At 42.4% G+C, this 24,344-nt stretch overlaps 1 protein-coding gene across 2 annotated transcripts in view; it reads left to right on the top strand.

Annotated features, from left to right (window-relative positions):
• Positions 1-23,232, top strand: part of LOC139159999 (zinc finger protein 850-like) — a 28,884-nt gene extending 5,652 nt beyond the window's left edge. Inside the window, exons 2-4 of one of the 2 annotated variants that reach the window (XM_070737487.1) lie at positions 10,318-10,451; positions 11,264-11,328; positions 20,345-23,232. In XM_070737487.1, the coding sequence (XP_070593588.1) occupies positions 20,912-22,957 (2,046 nt within the window). In that variant the 5' untranslated portion in view covers positions 10,318-10,451; positions 11,264-11,328; positions 20,345-20,911 and the 3' untranslated portion in view covers positions 22,958-23,232. The remainder of the gene's footprint in view (positions 1-10,317; positions 10,452-11,263; positions 11,329-20,344) is intronic. The other variant, XM_070737486.1, reaches the window with a different exon arrangement.
• Positions 23,233-24,344: the final 1,112 nt, after the last annotated feature.

Raw genomic sequence — 24,344 nt, forward strand, 5'->3', positions numbered from 1 at the left:
TCTAGATGTTTGTATTGCTTGGTTATCTTTTTCAGGATCTTCTCAGGCATTGATGTCAGGCTAATTGACCTGTAATTTTGTGCACCCATTTCCCCCCTTTTTTTGAAGATTGGAACTGCATCAGTCACACTGGCAAGGCAAGGTTTAAATAGTGTCTGTTTGCTCAGTTACCAGTTTGTCAAATGAGGCACCAATGGTGCCACCGAAGCTCTGCCCCAGAGCCCAGTCTGGATTCCCAAACTCTAAAAAATAGGTCTTAGTTGACCATGAGGCAAAGAGGAAGTAATGATACCCACAAACCCAGATTTCCAACAACAAAAGCATAGTCCAATAATCAGGCCCAAAGTTCAAAAAATAGGATCCAGCAAAGCTGGGAAGATACTTACCAAAATAAACAGGTGTTCCCAAGAAACAAACTTTTACCCAGCATTTTGTCAAATCACTCTTCCACAGCTCTTCCTTGTGTGGGAACGTTTGTCTCAAGCAGCCTTGCTGACCTCTCTTCCTCCCTCCAGTCTGCTCTCCTCACTGATGGATCAAGTGGAGGAGCGGTTCTTCTTAATCAGAGGTGATGTGGAGCCTGTCATCTCTGTTGGCTCTGTAGCTCTACTTGTTTTTTTAACATCTATGTCTTGGCAGTAAGCATGGTGTTTCCTATTGGTCCTGCATCCATGTATTAACAAAGTTTGATTGTGCTTTTCAAAAATAGCCAATAAGGATCTTTTGGAATGTTCAGTTGTATCGGTAGTACTTGCCTATTTGTTCCCTGAGCCTTCAAAGTTACTATGGCACTGTAAAGGCAGATGTACAGTCATACCTCGTCTTACGAACCTAATTGGTTCCAGGGGGAGGTTCGTAAGATGAAACATTGTTTCCCATAGGAAACAATGTAAAGTCAATTAATCCGTGCAACCGCAAAAAAACGCTGCCGCCCGGCTGTCACCTTTTAAAACAGCCTGGGGGCTTCTCAGCGACCTCCCGAACGCCAAACGCCAAACCCGAACTTTCGGGTTCGGCGTTCGGGAGGCCGCCGAGAAGCCCCCAGGGTGTTTTAAAAGGTGACAGCCGGGCGGCGGGGCTTCCCAGCAGCCTCCGAACGCGGAAGATCGGGTTTGGCGTTCGGCTTCGGGAGGCTGCTGGAAAGCCGCCTGGCTGTTTTAAAAGGTGACCGCCGGGCTGGGGGGCTTCCCAGAACCCCCCCGAACCCCGAACCCGGAAGTTCGGCAAAAGTTCGGGGTTCGGGAGGTTGCTGGGAAGCCTCCCAGCCCGGCGGTCACCTTTTAAAACAGCCGGGCGGCTTTCCAGGAGCCTCCCGAAGCCGAACGCCAAACCCGAACTTCCGCGTTCGGCGTTCGGAGGCTCCTGGGAAGCCGCCCGGCTGTTTTAAAAGGTGACCGCCAGGCTGGGGGGCTTCCCAGCACCCCCCGAACCCCGAACCCGGAAGTTCGGCAAAAGTTCGGGGTTCGGGAGGTTGCTGGGAAGCCTCCCAGCCCGGCGGTCACCTTTTAAAACAGCCGGGCGGCTTTCCAGGAGCCTCCCGAAGCCGAACGCCAAACCCGAACTTCCGTGTTCAGCGTTCGGAGGCTGCTGGAAAGCCGCGTGGCTGTTTTAAAAGGTCGCAGCCGGGCTGGAGGGCTTCCCAGCAGCCTCCCGAACCGAACCCGGGGTTCAGAAAAATTTTGCCTCTTCTTACGAACTTTTTTCGAGTTACGAACCGGCGTTCGGAGGCTGCTGGGAAGCCCCACCGCCCGGCTGTCACCTTTTAAAACAGCCGGGGGGCTTCCCAGCAGCCTCCTGAACGCCGGTTCGTAACTCGAAAAAAGTTCGTAAGAAGAGGCAAAATTGCGCATGTGCCGAATTGGTTTCTAGGCATTTCACCTCTGGCTCCGAATTAATATATAATGTAAAGGGTTTTCTCTCCCTTAAAAATACTATAAATCCTTCTTAGGAAAAAAATAGGAGGTACAGGAATCTATGGGCATCAAAGAGAATTTGAAGATTTGCGATTTCAAGCAAAGACGGAGGTGCTTTCGCTGTAACAAGGAGGTGATAAGTGAGTACAATAAATCTTAAAATGGCGGAGGGAGGGAAAAAAGAAGACGCTTCCAGCTTAGCGAACATTGAAAAAAAGCTGGATAAATTGCTGGACATTTGCTCTGGGTTTGAAGAGAGATTCATTAAAGTAGAAAGTACAATGGATGAGTTGGCTTCAGAAGTAAAGCAAATTAAAAAGGAGGAGGAATCCTCTGCTGGAAAGATACAGAAAGTTGAAAAACAAGTGAAGGATCACGATGGAATAATAAAATAAATGAATGATAGAATTGCTAATTTGGAGGACCGACAGAGAAGAAGGAATTTGCGTTTACATGGGTTCAGAATGGATTCTGCCTTTGATTCAAAGTTAACAGAAGCTGTCTGTGCTTGGTTGAATGGACAGACAGGCGTACATGTCAGCTTGGAAGAATTGTTGCGAGTTCACTGGGCGGCCCCCAGAAGAGACGGGAGGCAGAGAGACGTGATTGTCGCTTTCCTCAGTGAAAAAAAAGCAGAGATGATTTATAAATCTTTGAAGACTTCTACGAGCCTTAAACAAGACGGAAATGAGATAAGGGTTCTGAGGGATCTTTCCTGGGAAACCCTGAGAGCGAGAGCTGTTTTGGAACCAATTGCAAGCCGGTTATATCAAAGTGGAACCAGATTTAGCTGGGGCTACCCAGTGGCCATCTTGGTGTTCTAGGAAAATAAAATGTACAGAGCACGTTCATTGGAGGAGGGAAAGGCTTTATTGGATAAACTGGGGATTAAGTTTGATGAAACTGGAGCACTAGCACATGAAGGAGAGGAGGCTTTTGATGGTCGGAGTACCCCAGACGAGGAGAAAAGACGAAGGGAAGAGCAGCTGAAGGAGTTAACCGGGCAGGTTGGAGGCCATCAGAAAGGAGCAGCGAAAAACACGGGCTATGCGTGAGAGGAGAGCCAGAAAGTGATGGTGTTTGGTCTCCTTGTCTTGTTGTGGAAAAAAAGAAAGAAAGAAAGAAAGAAAGAAAGAAAAAAAATTATTACTATTATTATTGTTGTTGTTATTATTATTATTTTTCTTGGAGATGCCTTGGGATTCCTGTATATCTGTCATTCAGTGGGGGAAGTCTAAGGGGGAAAAAAAGGTGGTTTAAGAATTTAAAATTAAAGAAGGAATTATTTAAAGGAGAAAGGAGGGGGGGAGAAGATTTCTCTTTATTATAATTAAAAAGGGTTGAAAGAGGATTAGTTGAGTGGGAACGCAATCCAGATAATGTGCCTCATGTATGGGCAAGTTTTTTTCTTGTCTTCTCCCCACTTGGTGGGGGGAGCACAGGGGGAGGCACGTTGGGGGGGGTAATAGGGGTAAAGAAAGGGGAAAAAATAAACCAAGGGCAAAACAAGAGGGGAAAAGGGCGATTTTGGTATATTATGATTGAGTGTAAGATAATGGTTTTAAATGTGAATGGCTTGGGATCGGATTTGAAATGTTTTAGGATATTAAGGATGGCTAAGCAATATAAGGTGGATATTATGATTTTGACAGAAACACATAAAAGAAGGGGAGGAAGGGATAAATTGATTAATGATAGAAATTGGAAATGGGTGTTTGAATCTAGAGGAACACAAAATAGCCGAGGCACAGCGATTCTGATTCATCAGAGGGTTAATTTTTAAGAGGTGGGAATTCAGAAAGACAGAGAACGAAGGTGGATATTTGTTAAAGGGAAAATAAATCAAAAGAAGCTGACATTAGCAGCAATTTATGCCCCAAATGTGAAAACAAAACAATTTATAATAAATACTAAGAGGAAGTTAGACAACTTTACGGAGGGCTCAACTTTTTTGGCAGGAGATTTTAATATGCAATTAACAAATGGGACTGCAAATAGCAGGATGTTACATTTAAACAGACTTAATATGGTGGATCTTCATGCAGATATTTTAAATAGAGCTACATATTATTCAGCAAGGTATCATACATTTAGCTGCATAGACTACATATTAATGAATAGGGGAGGCAATATACAAGTTAAAAAAGTAGACATTAAAAGTATATGGATATCAGATCATGCCCCACTATTGGTAGAATTGGAAATAGGTCAGGAACGTAATCAAAGAATTTGGAGATATAATACAGTTGTAACTGCTAGGGAACAAGATAAAGAGAAATTGCAAACAGAGTTATCTGAATATTTTAGAATTAATGATGTGGGTGGTATTAAACAATCAATTGTATGGGATGCATGTAAGGCCTTCATGAGGGGACAATGTATATGTATGGAAACAGATATTAGGAAGAGGTGGGATAGAGAGAGGGAAAGGAAGATAAGGGAAATAGATTTGATACAAGAGCAGTTAAGATTAACTAAAAGTAGAGATTGGAATAGTTTATTGAAATTGAAAAAGAAACAATTGATGGTGTATGACGAGATCAAATGGAACAAGATGAGAATGATGATGCGACAAAAAATACAGAGCTGGGGGACAAGATCAATGCAGCAAATGGCGAGATATCTGAAGAAGAGGAAAGAAAAATCATGTATTTTAGCATTGAGGGACACTAGTGGAGTAGTTAGATATGGTAATGACCAGTTAGAGGAGATAATGAGGAAATATTATGAAGATTTGTATAAAGAGGAGCAAGTGAAGATAGGAGTCCTCAAGGTTGGGAAAATAGTAAGTGAAGAAGATAAACAAATTTTGAATGCAGAAATTACACAAGATGAAATTGCTAGAGTAATTAAAGGGTTAAAACAAGCCAAAGCACCGGGCCCAGATGGGTTTACAGGGGAATTCTATAAAACTTATGTGAATGTGTTGTTGCCGCATTTGGGGAAATTGTTCAATAATATATTGTTAAATCGTGATATCCCGCAGACATGGAAGCTTTCAGAAATTGTTACCATTCCGAAGATGGGTCGAGATTTAAGAGAGCCTGGGTCTTACCGTCCGATCAGTTTGGCAAATCAGGATTATAAAATATTTATGAAAATACTGGCAAATAGATTAGAAAATATTTTACCAAAAATAATTGAAGAGGATCAATATGGATTCGTGAAGGGAAGGAAAATAAGTGAACCAATTAGAAATGTAATGAATGTGATGCACCATGCTACCGCTACTAAAAGGAAATTGGGAATTTTGAAATTAGATGTGTATAAAGCGTTTGATAAAGTTAACCATAGCTATTTATATAAATTATATAATGAACTAAATATGGGGGGGGGGATTTTGTGAAATTATAAAAGAGATTTATAAAGGAAATGAAGCGTATATAAGAGTGAATGGACAAAGAACGCAGAGTATAAAAATGTTAAACGGCACCAAGCAGGGATGCCCTTTATCTCCAAAATTATTTGTAATAGCAATAGAGATCTTAGCTAATAAGATTGTAGTCTAGTGATACACCATAGAATTCACACAGAATAAGAGAAGTGGAAGGGACCTTGCAGGGATATACTTTGAATGCCCTGATTGTGGAAAATGATACAGTGAGCATTTCAGCCTATTGAAATATCAGAGAACTTACACAGTAAAGAACCCCTTTGAATGTCCTGATTGTGGGAAACATTCCCTCTTAATTTTTTCCCGGTGTGGGCGGAAAAGCATAGCGTCTGAGCAGCAGTCACTTTGGGACTGGGATGCATAGAAAAATAAGTAAACAAACAAACAAATAAATAAGGAAAAAAATTATGGGTACCTCTCCTATCTCTCCCCCTTTTCTCTCTCATTTCTCCCTCTTCCTCCCTTTTTCTCTCATTCTTCCCCTCTTCTCTTTTTCCATCCCTGTTTCTTCCTCACTTGTGTGTGTGTGTGTGAACTCTTGAACCATTTCCAAAAACAGGTGAGGGCTGGGTATTTTTTCCTCTATTATTATTTGAGTGCTTTTTACCATATGCTTTAAATCAAGAGTCACTTCTCTCTCTTTTGTTTCTCTCTTTCCTCTAATTCTCTGCCTCAATCATTTTCTCATTTCTCTTTTTTTCTTCCCTTTTTGCTCTCATTTCTCTCTCTCTTCCTTCCTCTCTTCTCTCTCTCTCTTGCTTTCTTTCTCTTTCTCCCCCCTATTTCTCACCTCTCTTGCCCCCTTTCTCTCTCCCCCGTTTCTCTCCTCCCCCTCTTTCTCTCTCTCCCCTCTTCCTACCTGTTTAATGGTGGCTGGCACCGTCTTGATGCGGGCTGCCACCATCTTGTACTGAGATTGGGTGGCGGATGGGACCTGCCAGCGGCGGGCAGCCCCCAGCGTGGCAGCGGAAGAGGAGGCGAAGCTTGTGCTTCAGCCACACCGGGGCCGAGACCGGGCCCATCGGCCCCGGCTCCAGGGGGCAACCCCAGCGCGGCAGTGGGCGAGGAGGAGGTAAAGCCGGCTGCCCAGGGAAGTGGCGCATTTGAAAAATGCGCTGCTTTTCAAACACGCCGCTTTTCAAATGCGTCGTTTCCCCAGGTATCCGAGCCCCAGGTATAGGAGATTGCTGAGAAGGCAAGAGGAATGGCATAGTAAAAGGTATTAGCTTAGAGCCTTACCTCTTTGGGGTGGTGATGTCACTTCCAGGCAGTATAAAAGGAAAGGATTTTGGGTAATTGGGTGTGGTGTTTCAACGCTGTTCAATGGAAGAGGTTTTAGAGTGGGCGGCTGCATGAGAAAGCCTTCAAAACCATGATTCCTAACTCATTAAAAGGCATTTTCTCCTGGATTATATCTCTCCAAGATTTCGGTGAGCTGATTTATACTCTTTTTTAAAAAAAATTAAAATTTTATTTTATTTAACATACAAACATTTAAACATCATACAAAACGACATTGAACATTTACGATTTATATATTTACAAGATTTATCTTTTACAATTCTATTTGCTATACCTTTTTCTTAACTTCCACCCAGTTGTATATTTTTTCCCACACTCTGTAATAGTCCTTATTTTGTTGGGTTTTGTATCTCATATGTTAATTTGCTAAATTTGGCGCAGTCTAATATTTTTTAAAACACCATTTCTTCGTTTGGAGTCTTTTCTTGTTTCCATACTTGTGCATATGCTAATCTTGCAGCTGTGAGTAAGTGATTTATTAGGTAGTAGTTTTCTTTACTATGTTTGCCTCTGATTATGCCTAATAAATACATTTCCGGTTTTATTTCAAGTTTATAATCCAATATTTCTTCCATCCATGTCTGAATTTGGGTCCAAAATTTTTTGCTTCCTTACATTGCCCCCAAATGTGGTAGTATGTTCCTACCTCTTTTTTGCACTTCCAACATTTGTTACTTACATTTACGTTTATTTTGGCTAGGCGCGCTGGTGCATAGTGCCATCGAAATAACATTTTATAAAGATTTTCTTTGTATGCTGTTGATAGTGTCATCTTACAGTTTACTGACCATAGTTTTTCCCAGTCTTCTAGATGAATCTCATAGCCAAAGTTGGTCATCCAAGCTATCATATTAGGCTTAACTATTTCTTCAATATTTTCGTAATTTAGTAGATAATTATACATTTTAGTTATGAATTTTTTGTCAGATCCTGTCAATATTTTGTCAATTTCATTTTGTTTTTTACATATTCCGAATTTTACCAGGTCCTTTTTGTATCTACTTTGAATTTGGTAATATGGCAGCCAACCTATTACTATGCCTTCCTCTTTAAGTCTTTCTCTAGTTTTTAAACTTTCTTTGGTATTTAGGAGGGCTTCATAGGTTATTATTTGTTCTTGGCTAATTATATTTGGATGGATTTGGGCTTCTAATGTAGATAGCCATCTGGGTATTTCGTTATAATGTTTTTTCCTAACTTTTCGCCAGTATTTCAACAATGTGTTCTGAATTTGATGTTGTTTAAAATGTGAATGTTTTGAATGTTCTTGTTCCCATAAATGTGCGTGCCAACCTTCATTTATATCGTGACCTTCTATTGTCAAAATTCTAGGATTTTCAAGGTTGACCCATTCTTTAATGCATAGTAATTTAGTGGCTTGGTGGTATATTTCTAAGTTGGGCAAACCAAATCCTCCTCTTGTTCTTAGATCTTGTAAGGCTTTCATGTTTATTCTTGGTTTTTTATTGCACCAGATAAATTTAGAAATTATTTTATTTATTTTAGTAAAGAACGATTTATTTAATTGTATTGGTGCTGTTTGGAAGAGATAGAGCCACCTTGGAAGTATATTAGACTTTATGGTATTAATCCTTCCCATTAAGGATAAATTTAAGTTTGTCCATTTTTCTAAGTCTTCTTTTGTTTTATTTAGTAATTTCATATAATTTAGTTCTTTTAGTGAAGAGTACCTTGCCGTAAACCAAATTCCTAAATATTTAATTTTTTTTTCTATTTGGAAACCTGTTTCTTTTATTAGTAGTTTATTAATATCTTGATTACAATTCTTGGTTAATATCTTAGTTTTATTCCTATTTATTTTTAATCCGGCAACTTTTCCATAATTCTCTAATTCTTTTAGTAGATGCATCATTGAGCTGACTGGATTTTCTAAAAAGAAGATTTACACTCTTGAATAATAAATGGACTTTATTGTCTAAGGAATGCCCATTAGGCCAAGTTTAGCGCCTTTCCCAGACTTTGTTGGTGCTTCACTCCAGAAACAGAAATAACTCCCTTTTCCTTGCCATTCAAATCTGGTTTTCTCTGTGTGTGATTTTATCAATGAAGAGTGTGATTTTTACTATGAAATAAGGGACATTTAAGTCAGTGGGTTTGCTCCGAGTGGCCATGGACAGACTATCGCGAGATGGGCATCTTACCGGTTCTGGAGTTTGGCAAATCTGTGTGTCTGCCAGCTGGTCTCTTTAAGGCAGTGATTTTCAACCTTTTTTGAGCTGCGGCACATTTTTTAGATTTACGACACCCTGGGGCACATTGAGCGGGGGAGGGGGGGGCGCTAAAAAAGTTTGGACAAAAAAATTCTCTCTCTCTCTCTTCCTCCCCTTCACTCTATTTCTTTCTCCCTCCCTCCCTCTTTCTCTCCCTTCCTTCCTCTTTCTCTCTCTCTCTCCATCCCTCTTTCTTTCTCTTCCTTCCTTCCTCTCTTTTTTGCTCTCTTTCTCTCTCCCTCCCTACCTCCCTCTATGTCTTTCTCTCTCTCTCCTTCCCTCCCTCTCTTTCTCTCTCTCTCTTGCTCTTTCTCTCTCTTGCTCTCTCTCTCTTGCTCTCTCTCTTGCTTTCTCTTGTTTTCTCTCTCCCTTGCTTTCTTTCTCTCTCTCCCTTGCTTTCTTTCTCTCTTGCTTTCTCTCTCTCTTTCTTTCTCTCTTGCTTTCTCTCTCTCTTGCTTTCTTTCTCTCTGAGCTTCGCGGCACACCTGACCATATCTCACGGCACACTAGTGTGCCACGGCACACTGGTTGAAAAACACTGCTTTAAGGGAAAAAAGCTTGCAAAATACGGAAATTCTTCTTGCGAGGGCAAGCAATTAACAACTTCTCACAGCGAGAAGAGTTTCTGTACTGTGCAAGGTGTTTTTTCTGTAAAGAGACCAGCCAAGAGACTGTTGGAGGGACGGATTTTTAATTAGACTCGGCAGGCAGGAATAAAAAACAAACAAAACTGTATTTAGAAAGGAAAAGTAAATTGTGCCAGCCGACATTTTATAAAACAGCCTAAAGCATGGCTGCAGGGAAGAAGAGTACAGAATGGAGAGCTTGCTACGTAAGCAGGCGGATGTGACTATGTGGGATGTGATGTAAATATGGGTGTGATTAAGGGGGGAGGCACACATTAACCCTTTAACTACTGAATGTCTCTGTGGCTGGCAATTCTCAGCGTGACACCCCTTCTTTGGTAGTCATCAGGGACATTGCTTCACATAAGGCACATTTTCTCGGAGAGGTATTCCTGTTGATCAGCTGGCAGTGGTTTATTCAGCACATCAGCGATCTGTTCATTTGTAGGCACATATTGTAGTTTCACAAATCCTTGTTGCACATATTTTCTTGCATTCTTATATCTTAAGTCGATGTGCCGTGAACGGGCTCCCACATATTCAGCTTAAGCAATGAATTTTACTGAAGTATTGTCCTCCATAATAACAATTGGCTTCATTGGATCAGCCCAGATACTATTAATGAGAGCAGAAACATTGATTAAATCATTACAACAGTCAGAAACACAAGCATATTCGGACTCAGTGGAGGAACAAGAAATAAATTTCTGCTTTCTAACTTTCCAATAAATTGGACAACCATTCAAAAACATTATAAAACCAGAAGTACTTTGACGAGTTTCAATGTCACTCGCCCAATCAGAATCTGCATAGCAAATCAATTCAGGATACTTTTTGTGTTCTGGTTCCAGAAACAACTTCATGTCCATCGTGTGCTTCGTGCCCCACCAGACAACATTGTTTAGTCGACGGAATCCAGACAAGGCCAACTCTGTGGGACCTAATGGGTCGCTGGGATTCATGTGGCGGAAGTTGGTCCCATAAGGTATTCAGCTCCGATGCCATGTAGGGCTTTATAGGTCATCACCAACACTTTGAATTGTGTCCCAAAACTAATTGGCAACTGGTGCAGGATGCGGAGTGTTGACGAAACATGGGCATATCTGGGAAGACCCATGATTGCTCGCGCGGCCGCATTTTGCATGATCTGAAGTTTCTGAACACTCTTCAGAGGTAGCCCCATGTAGAGAACATTGCAGTAGTCGAACCTCGAGGTGATAAGGGTGTGAGTGACTGTGAGCAGGGACTCCCTGTCCAAATAGGGCTGCAACTGGTGCACCAGGTGAACCTGGGCGAACGCCCTCCTCGCCACAGCCGAGGATTGAATAGGACGCCCAAGTTGCGGACCCTCTCCGAAGGGGTCAATAATCGCTACAGAGCACTGCATACCGAGACAACTAGACACAAGAAGAATTTTTTCCTGAACGCCATCACTCTGCTAAACAAATAATTCCCTCAACACTATCAGACTTTTTACTAACTCTACACTTCTGTTTCTAGTAGTTTTTCTCATCATTCTCAGCATCTTTTTCCTTCCACTTAGGACTGTATGACTGTAACTTGTTGCTTGTATCCTAAGATTTGTATTAATATTGATTGTTTCTTCATTGCTTATTTGACCCCTATGACAATCATTAAGTGTTGTACCACATGATTCTTGACAAATGTATATTTTACTTTTATGTACGTTGAGAGTATATTTTACTTTTATGTACGTTGAGAGCACAAGACAAATTCCTTGTGTGTCCAATCACACTTGGCCAATAAAAATTCTATTCTATTCTAATCCCCCCACAGGGTAATGGACGGACAGATGGGATTCTCCTTGGGAGGCAAAACCCACAGCCACCCGGTCTTTTCAGGTATGAAAGACGAAACAAAATACTATAAGATTTGGGAATTTTTTTAATAAATGGGTGGAAAAGAGGAAATGGTAAGAAAGCTGTAAATAAAAGATTTATGTTTAATAAATACAAAAATGTAACGTAAATCTTAATTGAAATTGGACATAAGGAAAACATATTACAATTGAAATGGTTATACATAAAACCGAGACTCAACCGTTGGTACTAACTGCCGTAAAATGTTAGAAGAGAAAAAGCTATCTATACAGACAGCTGGGGGTGCGGGTGGTGTTGCTATATGTGTATATGTTTCTATTTAGTCTGGAGGACAGAAGGAAAAGGGGGGACATGATCGAAACATTTAAATATATTAAAGGGTTAAATAAGGTCCAGGAGGGAAGTTTTTTAATAGGAAAGTGAACACAAGAACAAGGGGACACAATCTGAAGTTAGTTGGGGGAAAGATCAAAAGCAACATGAGAAAATATTATTTTACTGATCCTTGGAACAAACTTCCAGCAGACGTGGTAGATAAATCCACAGTAACTGAATTTAAACATGCCTGGGATAAACATATATCCATCCTAACATAAAATACAGAAAATAGTATAAGGGCAGACTAGATGGACCAGGAGGTCTTTTTCTGCCGTCAGACTTCTATGTTTCTATGTATCTGAGCAATCTCTTTATGCATGTCCAATGAAATGTAGTTGCGTTGCCTATGTGTCGTGACAACAAATTCACACTAAGTGAAATGCCGGGTCTTGTCCAACTGCTAATGTATAACAGTGACCCAATGACTGAGCGATAAAGTGTTTGGTCCTTAAACAAAGGATTGTTTTGGTATGCCAACTTGTAAAAGTCTGTCTGCATTGGAGATCGACATGGGCGTGCATCAGCCATGTTGCATTGTTGCAAGAGTTGATCAATTTTGTTTGCTTGTGAGAGGCTAAACCCCTTCTGAGTTTTCTGAATCTGAACTCCTAAGTAATCATGAATGTGTCCTAAGCTTTTCAGTGTAAAGTGTTTTTCTAAACCTTTTGCAAAAATCTCACTCATACGTTGATTTGGACCAATGTAAACAATATCATCAACATAAACAAGAACAATTTCATAAACATTACCTTGCCCTTTTGTAAACACGCATTGATCAGAGTCGGACTTAATAAAGCCCATTGAATTTAGCTTGTCAATGAGACATCTGTGCCACATTAAACCAGATTGTTTCAATCCATACAGACTGTTTTGCAGGCTCCAGACACATCCTTCCTGGTCCTGGAATCCGGGTGCACCTTTCACGTAGATTTCTTCATCTAGATCAGCATTCAGATAGGCAGTTTCGACATCGAACTGGAAAACTTCTAAATTCAGGGCAGCGGCAGTTGTTAAGGCGATTTTGGCACTTTCATTTCTGACAGTAGGTGAATAAGTATCGGTGTAATCATCTGGAAAAGTCTGAGAGTAGCCTTGTGCTACTAATCTTGCTTTGTATAGTTCCTCACCGTTTGGCTTTCGCTTAATTCTGTAGACCCATCATGTACCAATAACGCTCTTGTCTTCTGGAGGGTCAACGTGTTTGTGCACCTTAAGTTTCTTTAAACTGTCAAGTTCAGCTTGCATGGCATCATACCATTTTTCTTGTTCAGGTTCAGGTAAATGTCTTATTTGATAAAAATTATCGGGAGGAAGTAAAACATTGTTGCAAATAACAGGAAATAATTTTTGAGTTACTTACGCTTGATATCTCTGAGGAGGAACTCCTTTTGTGGTTCTCCTGGAACGTCTTAGAACCGTGGTCCATTCATTTTGGTCATCTCCGTCTTCATTTACATCGCTAGTAACATCATCTGCGACAGGTGAAGACTGTACATCAGTAACATCTGGAACATCTGGAACAGCTATCTGAGAGTCAAGTTGCGCTGTACCTTGAACATCTTTAGGAAAATAAACTGAAGTATCATTACTGTGTATTCTGGACCAATTTGTATCTTCCTCAAATTTGACTGAATTGGAAATAGTAGCTCTGTAGTTAGAGTCAATAAATTTGTAGTACTTGGAACTTTCATCAAAACCTATAAATCTCAGTCTTTCTGCCACTGGACTGCCCTTCTTTCTCTGGACCAGTGGAATGTTAACCATGGCATACGAGCCAAAAATGTGAATGTTTTGAATGTCAGGCTTCTTGCCATAAAACATGCAGTAAGGAGTTTGTTTTAAAACACTGCTCCAAGTACGATTAACAAGGTAGCTCTCTAGCTCAGCTCTCTAGCTCAGTGATAGCGAATCTATGGCATGCGTGCCACAGGTGGCACATGGAGTCGTATCTGAGGGCACATGAAGCATTGCCCTATGTCAGCTCCAGCGTGCATGCACACATTGGCCAGCTATTTTTTTGCCTTCTTTTGGGGGCGTTTTTGCTCTCCCCAGGCTTCAGGAAAACCTCCTGATTCTTGGGGACAGAGAAAAACAACCCAACTGGAAGTTCACTTGTGTTCTCACCTCCAGACTACGTTTTGCTGGCATACCTTAGTGCTTCGCCCCAGTAGGAATTGTCGAGATCAGCATCTTCTAGGAGACAGCGATACGTAGTCTGTAAAACACCCTGGCGTTGTTCAGCAATCCCGTTGTGCTGAGGAATGTAAGGGGCTGAAGCTTGGTGCCATATTCCTTTGCGTCTCATCCAGTTCTGGAATCGCTGAGACATGAACTCTCCGCCCCGATCACTTTGGATTCTTCTGATACGGACACCGAATTGATTGAAGACCTGTGCAGCAAAGTCTGTAAAGATCTGAAACGTCTCTGATTTCTGTTTCATAAGAAATACAAAACCATATCTAGAAAAACTATCAACAATTGTTAAGAAATACTTATTGTTACCCCTAGTAGGCCGAAATGGACCGACAATGTCGGTATGAACCAAATCGAAAATGCGTGAAGACAAATGAAGGGCGTGCTTAGTTACAAACAAAACAGTCCAAGATTTGTTACAAACAAAACAGTCCAAGTAAATGGGACAATTACTATCGACTTTGAAACCGTTCACGCATTCGGGCATCTTGGATAAGACATCATATGAAGCATGGCCCAAGCCATGTTTAGCATTTTCAACATTATGCCATGTTTAGCATTTTCAACATTATGTGGAACACCTTGGGGTACATTGGCTTTATGAGCCTCTGATTTTATAGTAGCAGCAGGTTTTCTCTCTGGACCTGCGCTTTCATGGTTTGGAACGCTCATACTTACATCTACCAGTGAACGAAAATTTTGCTTCAGGTAGAAAACACCACCAATCGGAATGGCATATGCGACAACAGTTCCGTTTCTAATAATGTGGATGTCATAGTTCAGGAGCATAGCTTTGTAGCCTAAGTCTTTGTTTAGGCGATGAAGGCTAAGTATGTTGCTTTCAGCGTCTGGAATGTAGAGAACGCGTGGAATCATCTGGTCCAGTTCATCTATGTAGATAGTTCCTTCTCCTTCGACTTGGGATAGGTGATTTGAGAATCCATACACCTCCTTTATGTCAGACTCATGTAATTCAGTAAAAAGTTCTCTTTGGTGAGTAATGTGAAAAGCAGCTCCGCTATCTAAAGTCCATAAATGTTTTGTGCTGTACTCACAATTTGAATCAGGAACATTTTTTAGAAGCACGGTATTGATTGTAGAGTGTGATTCGCTTCCGGAATCTTGTTGAGCTGATCTGGAGTTACTGGGACACCTGCGTTCCAAAATGACTTCATCTTCTTTTAATGGCAGTAAGGCGGAAAATTGCTCTTGAGTTGTAGTCGGCATCTGTTGCTGTAGTTGAGGACGTGGTGCCAATAATGGCTGAGCCGACTGAAGTGGAATTTGCACCGGTTGCACGGGTGTAGCAGGAATTTGTAGCGGTTGTACCTGTAAGAATTGCACCCCTTGACTTGGTTGGGGTACTTGTTGCGAAAATGTCTGTTGAGGTACAAACCTTTCTTTGTCTGCAGAATAGAATTGTCCTGCTGAAGCTTCTTTATTTATTTGGAAATCTGAAAAGAAATCTTTCTGGCGCAAATCAATATTTTTCTGGCCATCTAAATTTTCTGGTGACCTGTATTGCTTAAAAAGGTCACTGGATGGCGTTCCTGAGTCTTCTGGCAATAAAATAACATTTTGGTGCAGTTGCTTAAATTGGCCACCAGGTGGTGCATTTTGGATCTGGCTTGGAAATGAGCCAGATTCCTGAAGATAAGTTGAACTGGGTATTTTCTCAATTTGGCCACTGGGTGGTGCTGCACCTAGTTCCTTGAGTGCTAAGGAATGCATGACATCATCAGGGTGTCTTTGGACAGACGCCATTTTCTTCTTTTGTTCTGGTAAACCACATATTTCTCCTTGGCAATACATTAATTGCATGCTTGTTATCTGATCAAGTTTGAGCTCTTTTCTCATTAATTCAGTACAATAAAATTCTATCAAATCCTTTTCAGGCTGTGTTAAATCACATGCTTTCTTGTCTAGCTTTAATTCTAATAAACATTTCTGCGCAGCATTCATTTCAAGCCTTAAATCAGCAGCTAAGGAATTTACAGTTTGCATATGAGTACGTGCTAGGAAGAACTGGCATTGTTCTAAATCTGGCTCAGAAAGCTTTATCAACACCTGGTTCTCATTAAATTGGATCTGTGGCTGAGTTCCAAGAATTTTTGGCATACTTCCTTGCTGATAAGAATTCATTTCTGCCTCTGTGACTTCAATAAAGCATTTTAAATTAGCTTGCGTGCTTTGCTCAAGATTCAAAACATTTGCTTTCAGTTTTGCCACTGAGTTAATATTGCTTGCATGATTTTTCAGAGAGCATTGTTTTTCACAGAGAAATACTTTTTGCTTTGCAGAAGGACTAGTAATATCAGGGACAGTTTGATTGTCTTTTAATTCTGGCAAACAATAAATTCTTGTAGAAGCATCATTGCTACTCACAGTTTGCTGTGCTTGTTTATCTTGAGCCAGAGATAAGATTCTTTGAGAAGGAATTTCTGCTGCGTTCGCTGGAGTTGTAAATCTTTCTTTTGAGGTGTCTCCTGCCGAAACCTGCATTTTTGCTTCAAAGACAGAGAAGATGTCTGCGCTTTATTTTGCAGGCTTTCCAGCCTGGATAATTTAAAAATAAACAAACTATCGATGCTGCCATGTTGGAGGGACGGATTTTTAATTAGACTCGGCAGGCAGGAATCAAAAACAAACAAAACTTTATTTAGAAAAGAAAAGTAAATTGTGCCAGCCGGCACTTTATAAAACAGCCTAAAGCATGGCTGCAGGGAAGAAGAGTACAGAATGGAGACCTTGCTACGTAAGCAGGCGGATGTGACTATGTGGGATGTGATGTAAATATGGGTGTGATTAGGGGGGGAGGCACACATTAACTCTTTAACTACTGAATGTCTCTATGGCTGGTAATTCTCAGCGTGACAGAGACAGACAGAGCTGTCAAACTTCAGTACTGATAAGATGCCCATCTCGCACCCCACCCACACCCCACTAAGCCCGCCCTACCTCCCCAAATTGCATTCTATAATGCTGGGATCGACAAACCCAGGCGCCTGGTCGCCAGTGGCGCCTAGAAAATGTTGTCTGGCGCCTAGAAAATGTTGCCTGCTGTACTGTATGTATACAGCAGTGTTTTTCAACCGGTGCCGCGAGGTGGCTCCTGCAAGTGGGAGCTCCAGGGCTGAGGCTTCAGCCCTGGAGCTCCCACTTGCAGAAGCCGCCCCCCGGCTATTGCCCGCCGCCGCCGCCGCTACTCGCGCACCCCAAAATACCCCCCCTGCGTGCCCTTTTCCATGGGCGCGCAGTCCCCATTCCCCTGCCTGCCTGGGGGGGGGGCGGGGAGGCGCCGGCAGTAGAAGGCGCTGCCCCCGCCCGCCCGATCCGCTCCCTCTCCTCTTCCGCTGAAAGAAACGCGCGGAAGCTGCCTGCTTGAGCCTCGCGTTGCTCCACCCCGCTTCGTCCTGCTTGTCATCCTCCGTTGCCAGGAAAGCCGGGTTTGTTTTCCGTGAAAGCAGCGCGCCTTTTAACACGCTGCTTTCCTGCACCAGCGACGTTTGGCTGCCGGGGGGGGGGGGGCGGGGAGGAGAAAATCCTCCCCCCCCCAGGAGCAGCAAAAGCCTAAGCGGCGGGGTGCGCCGTTTGCCTTCCGGCTCAGTCGCAGAGGCTTTTGCTGCTTGTGGAGGGGGGGGGGGTTGGCGGTGCCGATGCCAAATGCTTTCCCTCCGCGGTGGGGGGTGCAGGGCAGGCGCAGTCAGCCCCAGGAGACAAAGATGGAATGAGAGAAAGGAAAGAGAGAGAAAGGGAGGGAGAGAAAGAAAAAGTGAGAGATAGAAAGGAGAGAGAGAAAGGGAATGAGAGAAAGGAAAGAGAGAGAAAGAGAGGGGGAGAAGGAAAGAGTGAGAGATAGAAAGGATAGAGAGAAAGAGGGAATGGAAAGAGAGAGAAAGGGAGGGAGAGAAGGAAAGAGTGAGAGATAGAAAGGATAGAGAGAAAGAGGGAATGAGAGAAAGGAAAGAGAGAGAGAGAAAATAAGAGAGAGAGAGCAACAGAGAGAGAAAGAACAAGAGAGAGAAAGCATGAGAGAGAGAGAGAACAAGAGAGAGAGAGAGAAAATAAGAGAACAAGAGAGAGAAAAAGATAGCAAGAGAGAGAGAAAGCAAGACAGATAGGGAGAGGAAAGGAGAGTGAGAGAAATGAGAACAAAAAGGGGAGAAAAAAGGAGAAATGAGAAAATGATTGAGGCAGAGAATGAGAGGAGAGTGAAACAAAAGAGAGAGAGAGGTGATTCTTGAAGCATATGGTAAAAAGCATCCAAATAATAAGAAACCCCCCCCCCAGCCCACACCTGTTTTTGAAAAGGATAAAAGAGAAAAAAAACCCAGCCCTCAACTGGTTTTGGAAATGGTTGGAGTGTGTATACATACACACACATAAGGGGGGGAGAGAGACAGGGATGGAAAAAGAGGAGAAGTAAGAGGGAGAAGGAATGAGGGAAAAAGGGAGGAAGAGAGAGAAATGAGAAACATGAGAGAGAAAAGGGGGAAAGACAGGAGAAGTACCCAGAAATGAGACAGTGGTATAAATTTCAGGAGGGATGATTGATGATTGACTGTATTTATAAGGGGATGTTACATGGGATTGTATATATGAGGGGGTTATTTATGTATGTATGTATGTATGTATGTATGTATGTATGTATGTATGTATTTATTTATTTATTATTTATTTATTTATTTATTAGATTTGTGTCATTTTGGTTGGTGGTGTGCCCCAGGATTTTGTAAATGTAAAAAATGTGCCGCGGCTCAAAAAAGGTTGAAAATCACTGGTATACAGTATATTTTTCCCGCCTTGTGTTTACGCCCAGAAATGGTACATCTTGGCTTCCGTAGCTCCGCCCATCAACCTCGGAGCGAGCTGCTTTCCCAGCGTCCCCTGCGCTTGCGTGCGTCTCTCCCTCCCCCCCTTGCCTCCATTCCGCCTCCTACTCGAACCCCTTCACTCCCCCCCACCGCACACAGACGCTCCGATCTTGGCCGCTCACCCGCCTTCGGAGAGAAGCGGAAGCCCCTCCCCTCCCGGCGTGAGGTTTTGTTCATTCCTCCTCCGGCCGCGTGCGCGGTGACTTCCGACCAGTAACCCCTCCTCCCCCCTCCCCCCCTCACCCGCGTCCCCGGCCCGGTCTCCCTTTCCTTCTTCTCTGTTTCGGTTTCTGACTAACGGTCTCCCCTCGGATCCCGACGGGAGTACAGCAGAGCCGGCTCGGCGGAGCCAGGCCTGCGCCGGGGGGGAGGGGGTGAAAGCGATGTCAGGTGGAGACTCGGCAGCTGCCGCGGCCTCCCCTCAGCCGTTGCCCTTCTCGCTGCCCAAGCCTCCCCCCCTGATGCAACTGAACCCCGGCGAAGGCGTGCGTCCTGTGGGACCTCCCGGGCCGGAACAGTCGCCGAAAAGCGCTCGCATGGGTGGCCGGCCGGACTGGCCTGCCGGGAAACCCGTCAGTCTTCTGGCGCCTCTCCTTCCGCCGCGCGGGGAACCCGAACCGCTCCTTCCCTTCGGGCCAGTAATCTCAACCACACCGGACTACGGTGTGGTTGAGATTACTGCATTGGCTCATCATTTTCGTAAACAGCTATCTCCACCTGAAAGTGATGACCAATGCATTCACTCACTCCTCAATGAGTGGTATGAGTTTAAGGTCCTTGGAAAAGGAAAGAAACTGTGTGAGCTTCTGGATTTGGCACTCTCCAACACCGAGAGATTTCCAGTTCTGGGAAACCTGTTGTCGATTGTAGCGGTGCTCCCTGTCTCAACCTCATGTTGTGAAAGAGGATTTAGTTTGATGAACATGGTCAAAAATAAATTCAGATCAAGGATGCAAGAAGAAAGTTTAAGTGACTTGTTTATGATCACCATGAATGGGCCATCTGTGAAGGCGTTTGATCCTGCCAAGGCTGTGGACCACTGGTACTTCAGCTCTAAAATCACAAGGCATGTTCATGGCCACAAAACGCAAAGTGAAAAACACTAGAATGTTGCCTAAAATATCAAAATATAATATTTATTATCTTTAAAAGTAAAATGTTGTTTATAACGTTTGTAATGTTTTTTTTGTTAAATTAAAAACCAAGTTTGCTTAAAAAAAATTCTGGCTCCTAAATTTTTTGGCTGGCTCCTAGATTCTGAACAACTTTGTCGACCCCTGCTATAATGCAACTGGCCCCTGTCTTATTTTCAGGGAAACGCGGTATTTACAATTATATAATTCCCAGCACTTCAAGATATATTTGATGATAATCCTTTGCATTGCTAAGAATTCTTGATTGATCCAATTAAACAACTGAATTTGAATGGATATTTGAACATGAATCTTGGTAGTCTTCTATGATCATAAAAAATGCAAGTGATTAGTATTGGGGCATGCTTGTATTTTCATTGTAATATATGTATATTTCCTTTTTTTACATCATCTCTAACTATTTTATAAACAATTAAACTTCTACTTTTAATCTTACAGACAAAGATGATGGCAAGACCACTCGACAATTGTAAATAAGAAGCAATGTTGAAAAAGGAAGAAAATCTCTTTCACAATGTTTCCATTTCCTTCAGAAAACCAGGCATTTCTCCTCCACCTCCAGCAGCTGTTAGACAAGAGAGAGAAAATCAAGAAAGATTTCAAGCCTGAATAAGCAGATTATGAAGAACTCAAGGAAAGCTAGACAGGAGAAAAGCCGTACACACTATCTCAATGTAGCAAAAACTGGTCAGAACAGCTCCCTTGTGATTCCTGAAAGCAACCACACAAGAGGGAAGCCACCAATGTGCTCTCAAGGTGCTAAGTACTTTAGTGAGCATGGCAAGATGGTGGAATACCAGAAGACATGAGGGAGAAAACATAAGACTCTGCAGATTGTGTGAATTTTTCATTAGAAATTTTCAAGTTATGGGACGCTAAAGGACGCACACACAGGAATAACACAATTTGAACATCCTTTCTGTGAGAAAGTTTTCAAAGAGAATGCCAGTCTGGTGAAGCTCCCATTTGAAACATTTGAATGTGCTAACTGGGTAAATATCAGTTATGAAACACCAGAGTATTCACACAGGAGAGAAACCCTTTGAATGTCCTGACTCTGAGAAAACGTTTAGTCATAATTCCACCCTCGTGAGACACCAGATGACTCACACAGGAGGGAAACCATTTGAATGTCCTGAGTGTGGAAAAAGTTTTAGTCAGAGTTCCAGCCTGGTGAAACACCAAAGGATTCATACAGGAGAGAAACCCTTTGAGTGTCCTGACTGTGGGAAAAGTTTTAGTGATAATTTCAACCTGGTGAGACACCAGAGGATTCACACAGGAGAGAAACCCTTTGACTGTCCTGACTGTGGGAAAGGTTTTATTGATAATTCCAACCTGGTGCAACACCAGAGGACTCACACAGGAGTGAAACCCTATGAATGTCCTGTCTGTGGGAAAGGTTTTAGTCAGAATTCCTACCTGGTGACACACCAGAGGACTCACACAGGAGAGAAACCCTATAAATGTCCTGACTGTGGGAAAGGTTTTATTGATAATTCCACCCTTGTGAGACACCAGAGAACTCACACAGGAGGGAAACCCTTTGAATGTCCTGACTGTGGGAAACATTTTAGTGATATTTCCAACCTGGTGCAACACCAGAGGACCCACACAGGAGTTTACCCCTTAGAATGTCCTGACTGTGGAAAAGGTTTTAGTCATAATTCCAGCCTGGAGAAACACAAGAGGTTTCACACAGGAGAGAAACCCTTTGAATGTTCTGACTGCGGGAAAAGATTTTGTCAGCGGTCTGACCTGGTGAAACACCAGAGGACTCACACAGGAGGGAAACCCTATGAATGTCCTGACTGTGGGAAACGTTTTAGTAATAGGTCCAACCTGGTGCAACACCTGAGGACCCACACAGGTGTTTACCCCTTAGAATGTCCTGACTGTGGAAAAGGTTTTAGTCATAATTCCACCCTGGAGAAACACAAGAGGACTCACACAGGAGAGAAACCCTTTGAATGTCCTGACTGCGTGAAAAGATTTTTTCAGTGGTCTGACCTGGTGAAACACCAGAGGACTCACACAGGAGGGAAACCCTATGAATGTCCTGACTGTGGGAAATGTTTTAGTAATAGTTCCAACCTGGTGCAACACCTGAGGACTCACACAGGAGTGAAACCCTATGAATGTCCTGTCTGTGGGAAAGGTTTTAAGGAGAATTCCAGCCTCGTGACACACCAGAGGACTCACACAGGAGAGAAACCCTATGAATGTCCTGACTGTGGGAAAGGTTTTATTGATAATTCCTCCCTTGTGAGACACCAGAGGACTCACACAGGAGAGAAACCCTATGAATGTCCTGACTGTGGGAAAGGTTTTATTGATACTTCCACCCTTGTGAGACACCAGAGGACTCACACAGGAGGGAAACCCTTTGAATGTCCTGACTGTGGGAAACGTTTTAGTGATAGTTCCAACCTGGTGCAACACCAGAGGACTCACACAGGAGATAAACCCTTTGAATGTCCTGACTGCGTGAAAAGATTTTGTCAGCGGTCTGACCTGGTGAAACACCAGAGGACTCACACAGGAGAGAAACCCTATGAATGTCCTGTCTGTGGGAAACGTTTCAGTCAGAATTCCCTTCTGCAGCAACACCAGAGGACTCACACAGGGGTTTACCCCTTAGAATGTCCTGACTGTGGAAAAGGTTTTAGTCACAATTCCAGCCTGGTGAAACACCAGAGGACTCACACAGGAGAGAAACCCTATGAATGTCCTGTCTGTGGGAAACGTTTCAGTCAGAATTCCCTCCTGCAGCAACACCAGAGGACTCACACAGGAGTTTACCCCTTAGAATGTCCTGACTGTGGAAAAGGTTTCAGTCACAATTCCAGCCTGGTGAAACATCAGCGGACTCACACAGGAGAGAAACCCTTTGAATGTCCTAACTGTGGGCAAAGCTTTAGTCAGAATTCCAGCCTGGTGAGACATCAGAGGATTCACACAGGAGAGAAACCCTTTGATTGTCCTGACTGTGTGAAAAGTTTTAGTCATAGTTCTGGTGCAACACCAGAGGAGTCACACAGGAGATTGTGAATGTCCTGATTGTGGCGAATTTGTTAGTCATAATTCCCATCTCATGATAGAGCAGAAATGTTTTTAAAAACTTATGAAAAGATTAAAAATTCTCTCCTGGAAACTTCTGGTGAAAAGAAAGTAGAAATGAAATTGGCAAATAAAGATTATACAGAATACATGATGAGGAAAAAGGAAATTGAAGAAAAAGAAAACAAAGAATGAAAAGGAAACAGAAAAGAAAGAACAGACTGATAACGTTGGGATTCATAGTGAAAAGAAAAATGAAAAGAAAATTGAAAATAATGAATAGATGATTGCACTGGGATTTACAGTGACATGAAAAGAGGAATAGGGCATAATTGGTTCCAGTAGAAGCTATTTAAAAATAAGAGGGGTAATAGGGAGAAGATATTAGGAAAAACTAAGAATAGATTCACACCAACATCTCACATAAAAGGAAGGGAAAAAAATTGGAAGAAAAGGAATAATTCATATAGCAACAGTAGAAAGAAAAAGAATAAGAGAAGAGGAGGGAAAGGGAAAATAGATAAGAAATGGAATTTGGGAGAGTTCAAAACAGAATGAATGATTGATAACAGTTCTTTTTTCCTTCCTAGAATTAGTATAATTGTGCTATTACAATTGTGTCAACAATATTAGTTGCAGCCCTATTTGGACAGGGAGTCACTTCTCACAATCACTCACGGCCTTATTCGATTACTGCAATGCTGTCTGCAAGACTGAAGAGTGTTTGGAGAGTGTTCAGAGACTGCAAATAGTGCAACATGAAGCCACACGAGCTATTGTGGGGCTCCCAAGATTTGCCCACATTTCAACAACACTCCATGAGCTGCATTGGTTGCCAATTGGTCTCCGGGCATAATTCAAAGTGCTGGTTAAGATCTATAAAACCCTACATGGGTTAGGACCAGACTACTTACCTGGGATGTATGAGTCTTCTACCTCATGCATCCCATCGGCCGGCTAGGTCCACAGAATTGTCTTTCTTCAGGTTCCATCAGCCAAACAATGTCATCTAGCAGGGCCTTGGGGAATAGCCATCTCTGTGGCGGCCCCGGCCCTCTGGAATGAACTCCCCCCCCCGTAGATAGGTACCACTCCCTCTCACCTGGTCTTTCATATAGCTCTAAAGATCTTCTGGCAGAAGGCATGGGAACTGTGAGCCACGGGATTGTCCCTGGCCAGTATTAAATTGAATTGGATAAATATAGATGACTGCATAAGGAGTTTTAGATTTTTATTAATTTTATATATATATTTTAAATAATTAGATTAGTTTTTAAAATAATTAGATTTCTCATATATATTGTTATGTTCACAATGTTGTACGCCACCCTGAGTCGCTTAATGAAGGGTGGCATAGAAATCTAATAAATAAATTAGT

This window comes from Erythrolamprus reginae, chromosome 2 (genome assembly GCF_031021105.1).
Source record: "Erythrolamprus reginae isolate rEryReg1 chromosome 2, rEryReg1.hap1, whole genome shotgun sequence".
Classification (NCBI taxonomy): Eukaryota; Metazoa; Chordata; class Lepidosauria; order Squamata; family Dipsadidae; genus Erythrolamprus; species Erythrolamprus reginae.